This window comes from Cebus imitator, unplaced genomic scaffold, assembly GCF_001604975.1.
Source record: "Cebus imitator isolate Cc_AM_T3 unplaced genomic scaffold, Cebus_imitator-1.0 Scaffold71, whole genome shotgun sequence".
Classification (NCBI taxonomy): Eukaryota; Metazoa; Chordata; class Mammalia; order Primates; family Cebidae; genus Cebus; species Cebus imitator.
In genome coordinates, this window is record NW_016107386.1 from 5,980,965 (window position 1) to 5,994,750 (window position 13,786).

General features: G+C 37.4%; 1 protein-coding gene and 1 long non-coding RNA gene across 8 annotated transcripts in view; both read left to right on the forward strand.

The window, feature by feature from the left end:
• The window catches only part of CSNK1A1 (casein kinase 1 alpha 1), a 61,130-nt gene that overhangs the window by 26,643 nt on the left and 20,701 nt on the right, over nt 1–13,786 (forward strand). For 4 of the 7 annotated variants that reach the window (XR_005200792.1, XR_005200791.1, XM_017531326.2 and 1 more), the window contains exons 3-5: nt 1,869–1,995; nt 6,438–6,536; nt 8,931–9,014. Coding sequence is in view for 4 of the 7 variants with exons in the window: in XM_017531326.2 (XP_017386815.1) it covers nt 1,869–1,995; nt 6,438–6,536; nt 8,931–9,014 (310 nt within the window). In the remaining 3 variants the exon portion in view is untranslated. The remainder of the gene's footprint in view (nt 1–1,868; nt 1,996–6,437; nt 6,537–8,930; nt 9,015–13,786) is intronic. The other 3 variants (XR_005200793.1, XM_017531328.2, XM_017531329.2) reach the window with 1 other exon arrangement.
• LOC108306414 lies at nt 9,021–10,782 on the forward strand. Its single transcript, XR_001826134.1, has 2 exons — nt 9,021–9,771; nt 10,125–10,782. It is a non-coding gene; the product is annotated as an uncharacterized LOC108306414 (long non-coding RNA).

Sequence of the window (13,786 nt, forward strand, 5' to 3'; positions counted from 1 at the left end):
CTGGGATTACAGGCACGCGCCACCATGCCCAGCTAATTTTTTGTATTTTTAGTAGAGACGGGGTTTCACCATGTTGACCAGGATGGTCTCGATCTCTTGACCTCGTGATCCACCCATCTCGGCCTCCCAAAGTGCTGGGATTACAGGCTTGAGCCACCACGCCCAGCCTCCAGTTTCTAATTATTAAGGGAGTTGGAGGCTTACATACAAGTGATTTTGTTAGAGGCTTACTTTGCAGATGATTTCTTTAAAAAATGCTTTTTGAAATCTTGTTAATTGCATGAAAATATAAAGTCTGAATTTGTGCCTTTTACATTACAGGTTTGTGTTTGGGCTTAGATGGATGGTTATAACATTTGCTCGTTTTTTAGTTTTATATCTGAGTCATCAGTGGAAACCTGTCTAGAGCTGGATTGTAGTCTTATAAATGAGTTGATTTATGCCTTCCCTTTTGCCTGTTTGAGTTTTCGTGCCTTCTTATTTCCTTAGCTCTTTCTGGATTTGGTGTTCTTGTTTTCTTAAAAGCCTCGGTAAATTAGATTAATATAAAACACTTACTAGAACTTTTATTAGTGTTGAACATTTATAATGGCAGTTTTGTGACAGCTCTCTAGCCCAGATTTGCCTGTCCCATACGAAGGAGGAGGAAAAAAATAACAGAAGAAAATAGAAAAAGAGAAAGGAGAAAGCAGCTTATTTGCTTTATCAGTTACCTTTTAATACTGTCATTTATGTTACCCAAAGCATCACTATGAGCTTCTTTCAAGTAAATATATCAGTGAATGTGAAAGGTGTTGAATTCCAATAGGGAGAATAAAAAGTGGAAGAGGGAAAATAGCAGCTTTAGTACACTGTTTCAGATTCAATACAGACAAAACTGGCTGTTTTGGCTGGGTGCAGTAGCTCACGCCTGTAATCCCAGCACTTTGGGAGGCCAAGGCAGGAGGATCACCTGTGGTCAGGAGTTCGAGACCAGCCTGGCCAACATGGCAAAATCCCATCTCTACTAAAAATACAAAAATTAGCCCGGGTATGGTGACAGAGGCCTATAATCCTAGCTACTTGGGAGGCTGAGGCATGAGAATTGCTTGAACCCAGGAGGCAGAGGTTGCAGTGACTGAAGATGGCATCACTGCACTCTAGCCTGGGGGACAGAGTGAAAGACTCTATCTCAAAACAAACAAACAAGAAAACAAAAAACTGGCTCTTCTGCTGTCATGTTGCCACGTTTGTTTTTTAGCTGGTGGGGAAGACCTCTAAAAGGTTATGCAGACACTCTTTCCTTACTAGGTTATCATCTTTTTTTGCAAAGAGAATGTAGAAATGGATTTGATTTTGTGTGCTTGGCAGTTATCCATTTGTCAGGTTTGGGAAGTAATTCTCAAGGACAATTGAAGAAAAGCCGTAGGAAGGAACTGAACTTTTTGAGCTTATAATCCTCTTAGGATCTGTTACTCTCAACATAAGATTCTAGGGAGCATATTTATTGTACCTGACTACAAGACCTAGCGGAATAGGTCTGAAATTAAAGCAAACTGATATGGGGCTTCCCCCCCCTTTCTTAGGTACTGTGCCATCATTTCTGCAGTTTTGGTAGATGTCATAAAGAGTTAATGGGTGCCCAGGACCACTAGTTAGAATAGACTATTTTGTTAAAGAAGAGGCAGAGTAGCACATCTATATAGTTATCTTTACATTTTCTAGAAAAATTCATACTTTGGTTTTAATACTGATTTAACATTTGCTTTAAATAACATCTGGTCAGAGAAGGAAAACTATCTTATTCTTAGGGTTGATGATTTTTTTGAAACTTGGTGATATTAAGTGATAGCTTTTTTATAATACTCTTTCTTCTTTTGTTTCGTTAGGTGGTATGGTCAGGAAAAAGACTACAATGTACTAGTCATGGATCTTCTGGGACCTAGCCTCGAAGACCTCTTCAATTTCTGTTCAAGAAGGTTCACAATGAAAACTGTACTTATGTTAGCTGACCAGGTATGTGAAATTTTGATTAGAATGTAAACCGAGAATAGTACTGTTGACTGGAATTTCGTCATTCATAAATCAGAGTATTAAAATCCTATGCATCACTATTTAGCCTTAGCATAGGCAAAGGTAATAATATGACTTGTAGATATTTTCCTATGGGTATAAAACGAAAACTGCAATTATTTTGGTTTCTTACTCATCTGTAGACTAGTAGTTTTTTTTTCAATCTGCTCCTTGAGATGAAGTTTTAGTGTCAAATATAGCATGTTATTCTTGTAAGATTTTGTTTGGAGAAAGAGTTCAGAGTGTATGTATGCATATATTTGTAGATAAATGTATATTGATATTTTGGTTCAATTAAGCAAATTGAATATTATATATTATGTGTGGGACTCTTAGAAAAGCTATATTTTTGAGAATAAAAAGGTTCTGAAGTAATTTAAGGAAGAATTTTTTTTGACCAAGTAGATGCTACCTGGAGTAGTGGATTCTCAGCCATTTCTTAAGACCCAGGAAATTTTGGAGATGTCATGAATTAGATTGATGCATTGGCTGTAGGTTAGATTAAATGGTTTTTACAGCTGAAGTTTGGATATCTGATCTCCCCCCCCCCCCGCAAAGATGAGATTTTTCCATGATGGCCAGGCTCGGCTTGAACTCCTGACCTCCCAAAGTGCTAGGATTACAGGCGTAAGCCACCACGCCCGGCTATTTGATCTTAAGAAATGAGAAAGATAGAGTAAGGAACAAACCTTAAGGCAAAAGATAATACATTAAGATAATAATTGGTAAATATCGAGAAATTTATAATTTTTGATCAATATTACCTTTAAGGGCAGGAAAAAGTTGGAAATGCTTCAGGTTAAATTCAGTGTGCTTATAAAAATACTGTGAAGAGAATGACATTTAAAAATATAGATTCTATATCATAAAATAAGATAAATAGAATTGGTATTTGAGGTGGAATTTTAGTAAGTTTGTAAATTCGGAGGGATGAAGAGAAGTACATTATTGGGCACAAAAATACAGTAAGGAAGAGTAAGTTCTAGTATTCCATAGTATGGTAGGAAAATTTAACAATAGCTAATCGTTTATTTCAATATAGCTAGAAGGGTAGAATTGCAATGTTCCCCAACACAACATAAATCTTTGAAGTAATGGATATCCCAGTCACCCTTATTTGATCATTACACATTGTATATATGTATGAAAATATCACATATACCCCATAAATATATAAACAACTATTATAGATCAATGAAAAAACTTTGTAATTCAAAGGATTAGAAAGTAGTGCTCATTTTCTGTAATCAGCACCTGATAGTTCCCAAGCTTCTTAACCTAAAAAGGACTAAGTGGCTCAAGCAAATGTGAGCAAATTGTCATCAATTTGTGACACAAAAAACTCAAGCATTAAAAGGTTAAAAGTGTCCTGGCACACTGGCTCACACCTGTAATCCTGGCACTTTGGGAGGCTGAGACAGGAGGATCTCTTGAGTCCAGTAGTTCAGGCTACAGTGAGCTATAATAATGCCACTGCACACCAGCCTGAGCAATGGAGCAAGACCCCATCTCCTTTAAGTTAACAGCCTTTAATATGGACCAGGTTTGGTGGCTCATGCCTGTAGTCTCACTCAGCACTTTGAGAGGCCAAGGCGGGTGGATCACCTGAGGTCAGTAGTTTGAGACCAGCCTGGCCAATATGGTAAAACCCCATCTCTACTAAAAATACAAAAATTAGCTGGGTGTGATGACTCACCGCTGGTAATCCCAGCTACTCAGGAGGCTGAGGCATGAGAATCGCTTGAACCCAGGAGGTAGAGGTTGCAGTGAGCTGGGATTGCACCACTGCACTCCAACCTGGGGGATAGAGCCAGACTCTGTCTTCAAAAAGAAAAAAGCCTTTAATGTGTTTCAACTAATATATATGAGTGAATCCTAATAAAAGAATTATGGTTTATATTTTGTATGTTCAGTAACATGTAAGTATCTATACATTGAACATGTATTGAGAGCCTACCATTGGACTTAGCGTTGGGAGTTGGGGTGGCAAAAAATAAGAATTAGTCTCTTCCCTCTAGAAAGAACTTAAAGTCTAGTAGAGAAATATGGTAAAATAGGATGTTCCATCTTTGTTGTAGAGTTGTAGCAGTCTTTGTTGGGTACACGGGTAACAAATGTGAAAAAATGTAATTCTGAGAGAGGGAGATACCAGAAAGCTTTCAGTTAAGGTGGTTAACACCTAAGTCTTGCTCTGTAGATGATAGGTAACAGGTGGCAGAGATTACTGGTTTGGCTTCAGAAGACATTTGTCAAGGTAGAAGAGTACAATTTAGAATCTGTGATTCATGATAATAAAAGCTCTGGGGGAAATGGGGACAAATAAAAAATAGAATCCTAACACATACTACTGAGAAGAGCAAGAACATATGGATAGAAAGATAATATTGGCAGTCTTTGGATATGGAATATATTTAAAAATACAACTTCTAAGTAAGTGTCTTACAGAAAAGATAGAGGCTGGGTGTGGCAGCTCACGCCATAATCCCAGCACTTTGGGAGGCCGAATCGGAAGGATCACTTGAGCCTGGGAGTTCAAGACCAGCCTAGGCAACATAACAGTACCTTCCTCTCCACAAAATATAGAAAAATTAGCCAGGCATGTCTCTAGCCCCAGCTTCTTAGGGGGCTGAGCTGAGAGGATCACTTGAGCCCCAGAGGTTGAGGCTGCCATGAGCTGTGATTTCGCCACTGCGCTCCAGCCTCGGTGACAAAGTGAGACCCTGTCTGAAAACAAAAACAAAAACTTCTATTGTGTACAAGATATGCCATAAACAGTCAAAATAAAAAGTATTTATATCTATTTACATAAGGATAAAAGGTTGTTTGTTGTCTGATGAGCACTCCTAAAAGTTAACAAGAAGACAACAAGCCGAAAGAAAAATAGGCCGAGTGTAGCTTGACAGTACATGGAAGAGTAAATCCTCATAGAAGGACTGGGCGCAGTGGCTCACACCTGAAATCCCAGCACTTTCGGAGGCCAAGGTGGGTGGATCACTTTAGCCCAGGAGTTTGAGACCAGCTTGACCAACATGGTAAAACCCCATCTCTACTAAAAATACAAAAAAATTACCTGGGCGTGGTGGCGAACACCTGTAGTCCCAAGTACTCAGGAGGCTGAGACAGGAGAATCGCTTGAACCCAGGAGACAGAGGTTGCAGTGAGCCGAGATAGCCTGGACAGCAGAGTAAGACTGTCTCAAAACAAAAACAAAAACACGATCTACTCCTAAATCCAGACCAGGCATGGTGACTCACGCCTATAATCCTACCACTTTGGAAGTTTGAGGCAGGAAGATCACAGGAGTTCAAGAGAAGCTGGGCAACATAACAACATCTTGTCTCTACCCAAAGTTAAAAATTAGCTGACGCAAAAAATTGGGTTGAGAGTGATGGCATTGCATCTATAGTCTCAGTTACTCCAGAGGGTGAAATGGGAGGATCTCTGGAGTCTGGAAGGTTGAGGCAGCCCGGAGTCATGGTCCCTTGACTGCACTAGGTGATAGAGCAAGACCCTTTCTCAAAAAAAGAGTAAATCCAAATTGTTACAGTCTATTGTGAAAGGCAGTGTGATATTATCTACCAAAATGAAAAATACACCTTTCAACCCAGCAACTCCCTATAATTGTAGGGGATTTGAAGCCCATAGAAATAAAAGCACTAGTAGGTAAAGATATATGTCTATTAATAGCATTATTTATAATAGGAAAAAATGGAAAACTGTGAGAATAATGTGAGTTGGGGAAGACTTAACATCTCTACCATAGACTATCTGTAGCCATTAAAAAGAAATATTTGAGCTATGGCATTTGACTTTGCATAATTTCCAAGAAATTGATTAAGGAAAGCTTTTTAGAATGGCTTGTTTGATATTTAACTTTCGAATGGGATTATATAAGAATTGTAACAACTGCTTATAGCTTTACCTGCCAATCTGTCAACATCCCTCACTCCCGAGTATTTGTGTGTCTCTGTGTGTATGTATATCTTGTAACATGGAAATACCAGGCCATTTTAACAGGTTACTTTAGAAGGCCTAGGATTGAGTGTGGAAAGCTTTCTTAATTTCCTTTGTTGTAGCAACTGATACAATTCCAAAGGTATTCCGTTTATTATTTGAAAATCACAAACACCAAGTCTTCCTGTGGGGTTAGACCCTGTCATGATTTTAATCATTAATACTAGAAGGTAAAGCCAAAGGACACAGCAGGTATATGCTTAGATATCCATTAATGTAGAAATAAGTGGAGACCTTAGTTGTCCTTTCCGTTTCATTTTTTCTAACACTGTCTTTGTGAACTCTAAATAATTGAGATACGTAATACTTAAGAAATATGTTGATTTTCATGTACTGCTTAACTCAATTATCTCTCCCTTCCTTTTTTTCAGATGATCAGTAGAATTGAATATGTGCATACAAAGAATTTTATACACAGAGACATTAAACCAGATAACTTCCTAATGGGTATTGGGCGTCACTGTAATAAGGTTAGTCAAATGCTCTTTGCATGAAAGAACAAAGAGTAAAGTTTTGACAAGAATTGCTTTGGTACATTTTTCAATCTTTAAAAAGCCATAGTAAGTTGAATTTGCTGTTGACAATTGCTTTAAAAGATTGTGCTATAAATATAATCAGCTAACTCCATTAACTTAGTAACTTGAAATAAATTCTCTTCAACTTACCCAACCGAGGTTAGTTACCTATATGGAAATGTAAAATTCTAAGGGCTGTATAACGAACTGTAGTTGTCTAAGTTATTTAACTATTGAACAGTTGCATCTATTTTTCATTCACAAAAATAGCAAAAAAAACCCATATTCTTTTCTTCCTGAATGCTAAAAACCAGATTTTAACCTTTGGCTCTGAAGTGTGGGTTTTTAAAATATATGTGCTTGTGCCAGTGTGGGAACACTGACTTATCTGTTACCATGGTGTTAGCAGTTGCTGACTGAGCATGGTTGATAATGAGAATTCTTCAGTCCTTGAATTTGTGTATTTAAAAGGATAACTTTTGGGCCTGCTTCAAAAGTCGTTGACAGTTTTTTACTTGGGTGCCAAGTTGGGTGAGTTCTTCACTCCTTCTTCTCCCTTTAAAGGAAAATATAGACAAGTGAAATGAACACTCATACAACAAAACTAGTGTTCATTTGGGGTCTCTGAGAGTGGTTCAACTTATGGGGTGATTGGGCTTTAGCTAGTGACGCATGATTGCAGTTAGAAACTAATTGTGTTGACCTTTTTTTTCTGTAATGATTAGTCTTATTGAGTGAATTGCTTTCTTATCAATTCTATGTTGAGCTCGGGCAGACAGGCAGCATTGGCAATGCACTAAGCATGTTGTGATCTGATGATCTATCTGATAGAAATTGTCAACTTCAGGACAACTTGGGGGCTTTTTTGTTTTTTGTGGTTTTTTTGTTTTGTTTTTGAAAGGAAGGTGCCCATTTGTTTTACTAAACTATTAGGGAATGTTTGGTGTTTTTAGGTCTAGCTATCAATGTTTACCTTTGTTTGCCTGTATGAATGCCAACTGGGAGCCATTACCATTAGAATTGGTGTTATTTGTTAATGTGAGATACTGATGTTGGTCTGACCAGGTTTTAGGAAATTAATTTTTTATTTGTTGAGCTTTAAATAATGAAAGGTGTTTAAATATACACATAACTTGTCATTCCCAAATTGCATTAAAAAATATTTTATAGCTTTTCTCTCAAGTTTCCAGGTTTTTAACTGTTACTGTAAAGCCTGGTAATTTAATTGAAAAAAAAATTACTGATCTTGTTTTGTCCGTTTTGACTCCAATCTTCTTGGCCATTTCCCAGCTCTCTCCTTCCCTTTTTCTTACCCCTAAAAACCCATTATCACCTTGTGATTTCTGTTCTGCATCGTTGATATTGCAGTACATGGTTTTTGCCTTAAATTTAAATGATGACCTAGATATCACTTTGCCTTCCCCGCTATAACCCCCTTAAGAATAGTTTGTTAATCACATAGTTGTCTTAAGGAAGCCTAAGTTTCCTAGTGGTAAAAACCTTTTTAGGAGGTTTAGGTCTCCTTTTCTCCTTGCAGATATTAAAAGAATTTTGTGGAGATGTTTGCTGTTTAACACAGTTTTAGAAAGGCCCTCAGGTAGAACCAAAGTGTTTTACTCAACTAAGATTCAAATACTAAATGTTGCTCTTGAACATTTTTAGATTAGTTTTTGTTTATGTAGTTGATTTTTAGTGCTTTCTGTATTTGTAGTTTGAAAAATGCCCGTTGTGTCAGACTGGATTCTTTGGTCAGCTTGTTCCAGTAGTTTTCTATTCACGGGGAAAAAAAGATTTTGGGGGGCTTTTGAGGACAATTTTTAAAGTTGAATTTCTTATTTGGAAAATTGTTCTGAATTTGATATTTAGGAGTGGCCACTCCAATCTTAGTGAATTTGCTCATCTCTTCCTGTAATCAGCCCTGCATGCTTACGAAAATAAATTTTAAGGTGACTAAATGCCTTCTACCTCTTCCTTACTGAAGATTTTTTTCCCCCGTACAATCTTTTTTTGGGGGGGAAGGGCAGATTGTGGTACCAAAGATTACAGATCTAAATTCCCCATTTTTGATTAAAAAAATTAAAGAGCCAAATGTCACCATTGCTATCCCTGTTTCAGGCAGTGACACAAAATAGTGGCATTAAAAACCTGAGTAATTTCCAGAATTCAAATGTTCTTGAGTATGTGATTCTTATTTGGAAAACTGAGAAGCTACAGTGCTTGGTGGAAGAAGGATGGCATTTGGCTACCCTGTTCTTTCTCTAATGCCTCGGTGTTGCCTGTCTGCGCCGGCCATTGTTGCAATGTAAGCAATACTGTTTGATGCACTGCCACCCTCTATTGTCTGTTTAGTGTTTAGAATCTCCAGTGGGGAAGAGGAAAAGAAGCATGACTGTTAGTACTTCTCAGGACCCATCTTTCTCAGGATTAAACCAGGTCTGAAACTGTCTCCTATTCCAACCTCAATCCCAAATTCATGTGCTTTTCTTTTTTATTGTTTTATTTTGATGATTTTTGTTTTGTTTTAATTCTGGAGAATGTAGATCTTGCTCAAGCACCTCTTACGTTGGCATTATTCAGACATACTTGGCAAACATAACATTACTAAGATATTTCTTTGTGGCTTTTGCTTAAAACTTGTAAAGTTTAGAAAAAAGCTAAATGAAAATAGGATATGTTTAGATCTCTAACATACATATGAGGAAATGATGTTGGTCTAGTATTGAAATTGTTTACCTAATAGTGAACTTGAGATAGATTGTTAGATTTTAAAAATGTATTTGGAGTTACACAACTTAATGCACGAAATATATTTAAATTCAGTTCATCCGTGCTGTATAATGAATATATTCTACCTCACTTCTCTTCCCCTTCCCTAAGGAACTTCAGGTAAGTGTAGATCAGATTTCAGATATAGTGTTTCTAAAACTTACTTCCTCAGTCTGTATTCTCAACTTCTAGCAAATGGATATTTACAGAGCATTATATGCTCTGGAACTATAAGATACTGCATTCCTAACAATATAACAATAACATAGCTTAAGCACTTATCAAGCTATATGGTAGAATACCATTAGTAATACATTGAAATAAATTAAATTTAGTTTTTGGCAGGCTGGATAAACACCCTACTAATTTTCTAAATGTGCAAGAACTCTTCATATTTTCTTATGCTTTTGTCGAAGTTAGATAGGTTTTTTTTTTTTTTTTTTTTTTTTTTTTTTTTTTTTTTTTTTTTTTTTTTTTTTTTTTTTTTTGAGACGGAGTTTCACTCTTGTTACCCAGGCTGGAGTGCAATGGCGCCATCTCGGCTCACCGCAACCTCCGCCTCCTGGGCTCAGGCAATTCTCCTGCCTCAACCTCCTGAGTAGCTAGGATTACAGGCACGTGCCACCATGCCCAGCTAATTTTTTGTATTTTTAGTAGAGACGGGGTTTCACCATGTTGACCAGGATGGTCTCGATCTCTTGACCTAGTGATCCACCCGCCTCGGCCTCCCAAAGTGCTGGGATTACAGGCTTGAGCCACCACGCCCGGCCTAGATAGCTTTTTTATCACAAAATTTAGGTATATAAATTTTCATGCTCCTGAGCAAATGAATCTTAATCATTCAGTTTAGTATACAGTGAAAAGGAGATATTGGCATGAGTAATCAAAAAACATACTTTGTAATACCTTAATTATCTACATGTATCATCTGAATAATCATTTAATCCTTTTCCATACTGCCCAGCTTTATTCCAGGAACCAGCTCAAGCTATTACAAAAGGTTTCAGAACTTTAAAGTTATTTTTATTCAAGCAAAGATGTACCAAGTATTGTGACTAGTTAGATAAGGGTTGGGGGGAAGACAGTAGAAGGTGGATAATTAGGTATATTATAAGAATATAATTTTCAAGACTCTAGTTTTATAGTGCCTCATTTTTACTTACCCATTCACATATTTTGCTTACATTTTGTAGCATCATTTAATAATTTACATAGAAAGTTATATTAAATCGTTTAGATTTTGTACATGCAGGTTAGCTATGTTTTTAGTGAAGTGACCTTGTGAATATTTTGGAAGGGCAAGGGGAATTAGGACCCCTGGTTAGGAAAAAAAAAATGCAAGCACTAAACACTAAAATTAGCAACAATAATTTTGAAGAAAATGTGCCTCTATTCAATGGAATTATCCCCCTTCCCCCATCTTTTTTTTTTTTTTTTTTGAGAAGGAGTTTCACTCTGTCGCCCAGGCTGGAGTGCACCATGCAATGGCGAGATCTCAGCTCACTGCAACTTCCACCTTCCAGGTTCAGGCAATTCTCCTGACTCAGCCTCCTGAGTAGCTGGGATTACAGGCATGCACCACCATGCCCAGCTAATTTTTATATTTTTAGTGGAGATGGGATTTCACCATGTTGGCTAGGCTGGTGTTGAACTCCTGACCTCAAGTGATCCACTTGCCTTGGCCTCCCAAAGTACTGGGATTACAGGCGTGGGCTGGTGTTGAACTCCTGACCTCAAGTGATCCACTTGCCTTGGCCTGCCAAAGTACTGGGATTACAGGCGTGGGCTGGTGTTGAACTCCTGACCTCAAGTGATCCACTCGCCTTGGCCTCCCAAAGTACTAGGATTACAGGCGTGAGCTACTACGCCGGCCAAATTATCCCCTGTTTATCAACTCATTTCCATGTGCCTTTGAAGAATAGGCTGCATTTTAAAATGGGCACAAGTTTTACTCATAACATGTAATTAGTAAAAAGCCACAGAAAAGGAGCTTGACCCACTGAAGAAGTACCTGTGTCTTTGCACATAAAAGCCTGTCATAAAAATATATTATCTTATGCTTATTTGATACTGACTTTTCCTCATTTGATTCTGCCTTTACATATTTATAGCTTTTTGGTTGTATCCTTGGCATGATGTGGTTTCATGTAAACACTTCCATTATATGTTTATTAGTTTTTTATTTTATTTTTGAGACAGAGTCTTGCTCTGTCACCCAGGCTGGAGTGTAGTGGTGCCATCTTGGCTCACTGCAACCTCCACCTCCTGGGTTCAAGCGATTCTCCTGTCTCAGCCTTCTGAGTAGCTGGGATTACAGGCCCGCACCACCCCAACCAGCTAATTTTTTTGTATTTTTAGTAGAGATGGGATTTCCTTATATTTGGCCAGGCTGGCCTTGAACATCTGACCGCGTGATCCGCCCAACTAGGCCTCCCAGAGAGCTGGGATTATAGGCGTGAGCTCCTCACCCAACCTATATTTATTAGTTTTAAACTGCAAAGTGTATAGAAAGAGCTACTAAAGAAGCTTGATAGGTACCCAAAGGTAATGAACTACCAAGAATTTTATTTCCTTTTTAAATTTTAAGTAGTTTCCTATTCCGTTGTTTGCTGAGAATAGGCTATCTTTGTTCAGTAGTAAAAATTTTTTCCTGACATATTTTCAGTTTTTGTAAAAGGAGAACATTTAAAATTATTTGCTTTTTAAATTTTTGTTTTTATTTTTTATTTTTTTTTATTTTTTATTTTTTTATTATTTTTTTTTTTGAGACGGAGTTTCGCTCTCGTTACCCAGGCTGGAGTGCAATGGCGCGATCTCGGCTCACCGCAACCTCCGCCTCCTGGGTTCAGGCAATTCTCCTGCCTCAGCCTCCTGAGTAGCTGGGATTACAGGCACACACCACCATGCCCAGCTAATTTTTTTGTATTTTTAGTAGAGACGGGGTTTCACCATGCTGACCAGGATGGTCTCGATCTCTTGACCTCGTGATCCACCCGCCTCGGCCTCCCAAAGTGCTGGGATTACAGGCTTGAGCCACCGTGCCCGGCTCTAAATTTTTGTTTTTATATTAAAGATTAAGATGTTTAAGAAGATAGTGTTTATATATTTATAGTTTCTTGTTAAACAAGCTTTCCTCCTTTAGCGTTGTGGGAGGAAAGAACTCTCCAGTGAACCCTGAATTTTTATAAAGCAGTCTTTTGGTTGTGAGAAAGTATCTGGTTATTTAGTAACAAATGAAGCTATTTAATGTAGATTTAGGCATGAATGAAACTGTTAGACATACTTATGTCAGAGCTCCTCCCTTTTGTGCTTCATTTAAAAGTGCCAAAGGAAGCAATCCTAGAAAATGTGCACTAGAGGAAATTCTATGTACTAATTACTCTTCATTCAAAGTCTACATATTTCTCAGAGATATTTTTAAAATACCATGAAGCTGAATGTCCTTTTGTGTTTATTTTCCCCATGTTTTGTTTTTTCACTATGAATCTGCGGAACTTAATCATCATTTTTGTTTTGCTTAATAAATGTATTTTGCTCATTTTAATATTTGTGTATTGAGCTGGTTTTCATATCAAGAGAAACTTAAAGTATGAACTTTATTTCTTAGTGTTTTACAACACTAATTTTCCTATAATTATTTGATTGCTTAGGTTTATCTTATTACTTGGAGAGTTTTCATCATCTAGTAACATTTACTAATAATTTAGTCTTCATTCTTTTATAGTAAACTAAGTAAAAATAAGTATCTCGTTGTCAACATGGTGACTGAAGCTCAAATGTCAGTGTCTTATTGTTCAGAGTATAATTGAAAATAGGTTATAATGCTTGGCTGAAATAGATGTTACTCATGCTCCTAAGAGAGGTACTTGGTCAGATCTTTATAACCTAAATCAGTAACTTGCTTTATTTATTTATTTATTTATTTATTTATTTATTGACATGAAATCTGCAGGTTAGGTGATTGAGTTTTCCTGCACATCACAAATTACAAACTGGCAAAAGGGACCCAATAGCCTAATGGAGAGAAGAACTACAAAATGCAGGAATAACTAGAGAACAATAGACTAGGTCTATATAGTTTAAGGGAACATATATACCTGCCCAGCTTAATAATATTGTAAATTAACTATTATTAAAATATAGCATAATAGGTGATTTTATGACAAAAGCCAAAATGTTAAGATTATTTCTCTTCATATGATAGGTAAAATGAATATGTTTTGGAGGGTTTTTTTTCCCCTCATAAAAATAGTTATTTACTTATAAAAGGCTTAAGTTCGGCTGGGCGCGGTGGCTCACGCCTATAATCCCAGCACTTTGGGAGGCCGAGGAGGGTGGATCACGAGGTCAAGAGATCGAGACCATCTTGGTCAACATGGTGAAACCCCGTTTCTACTAAAAATACAAAAATTAGCTGGGCATGGTGGCGCGCGCCTGTA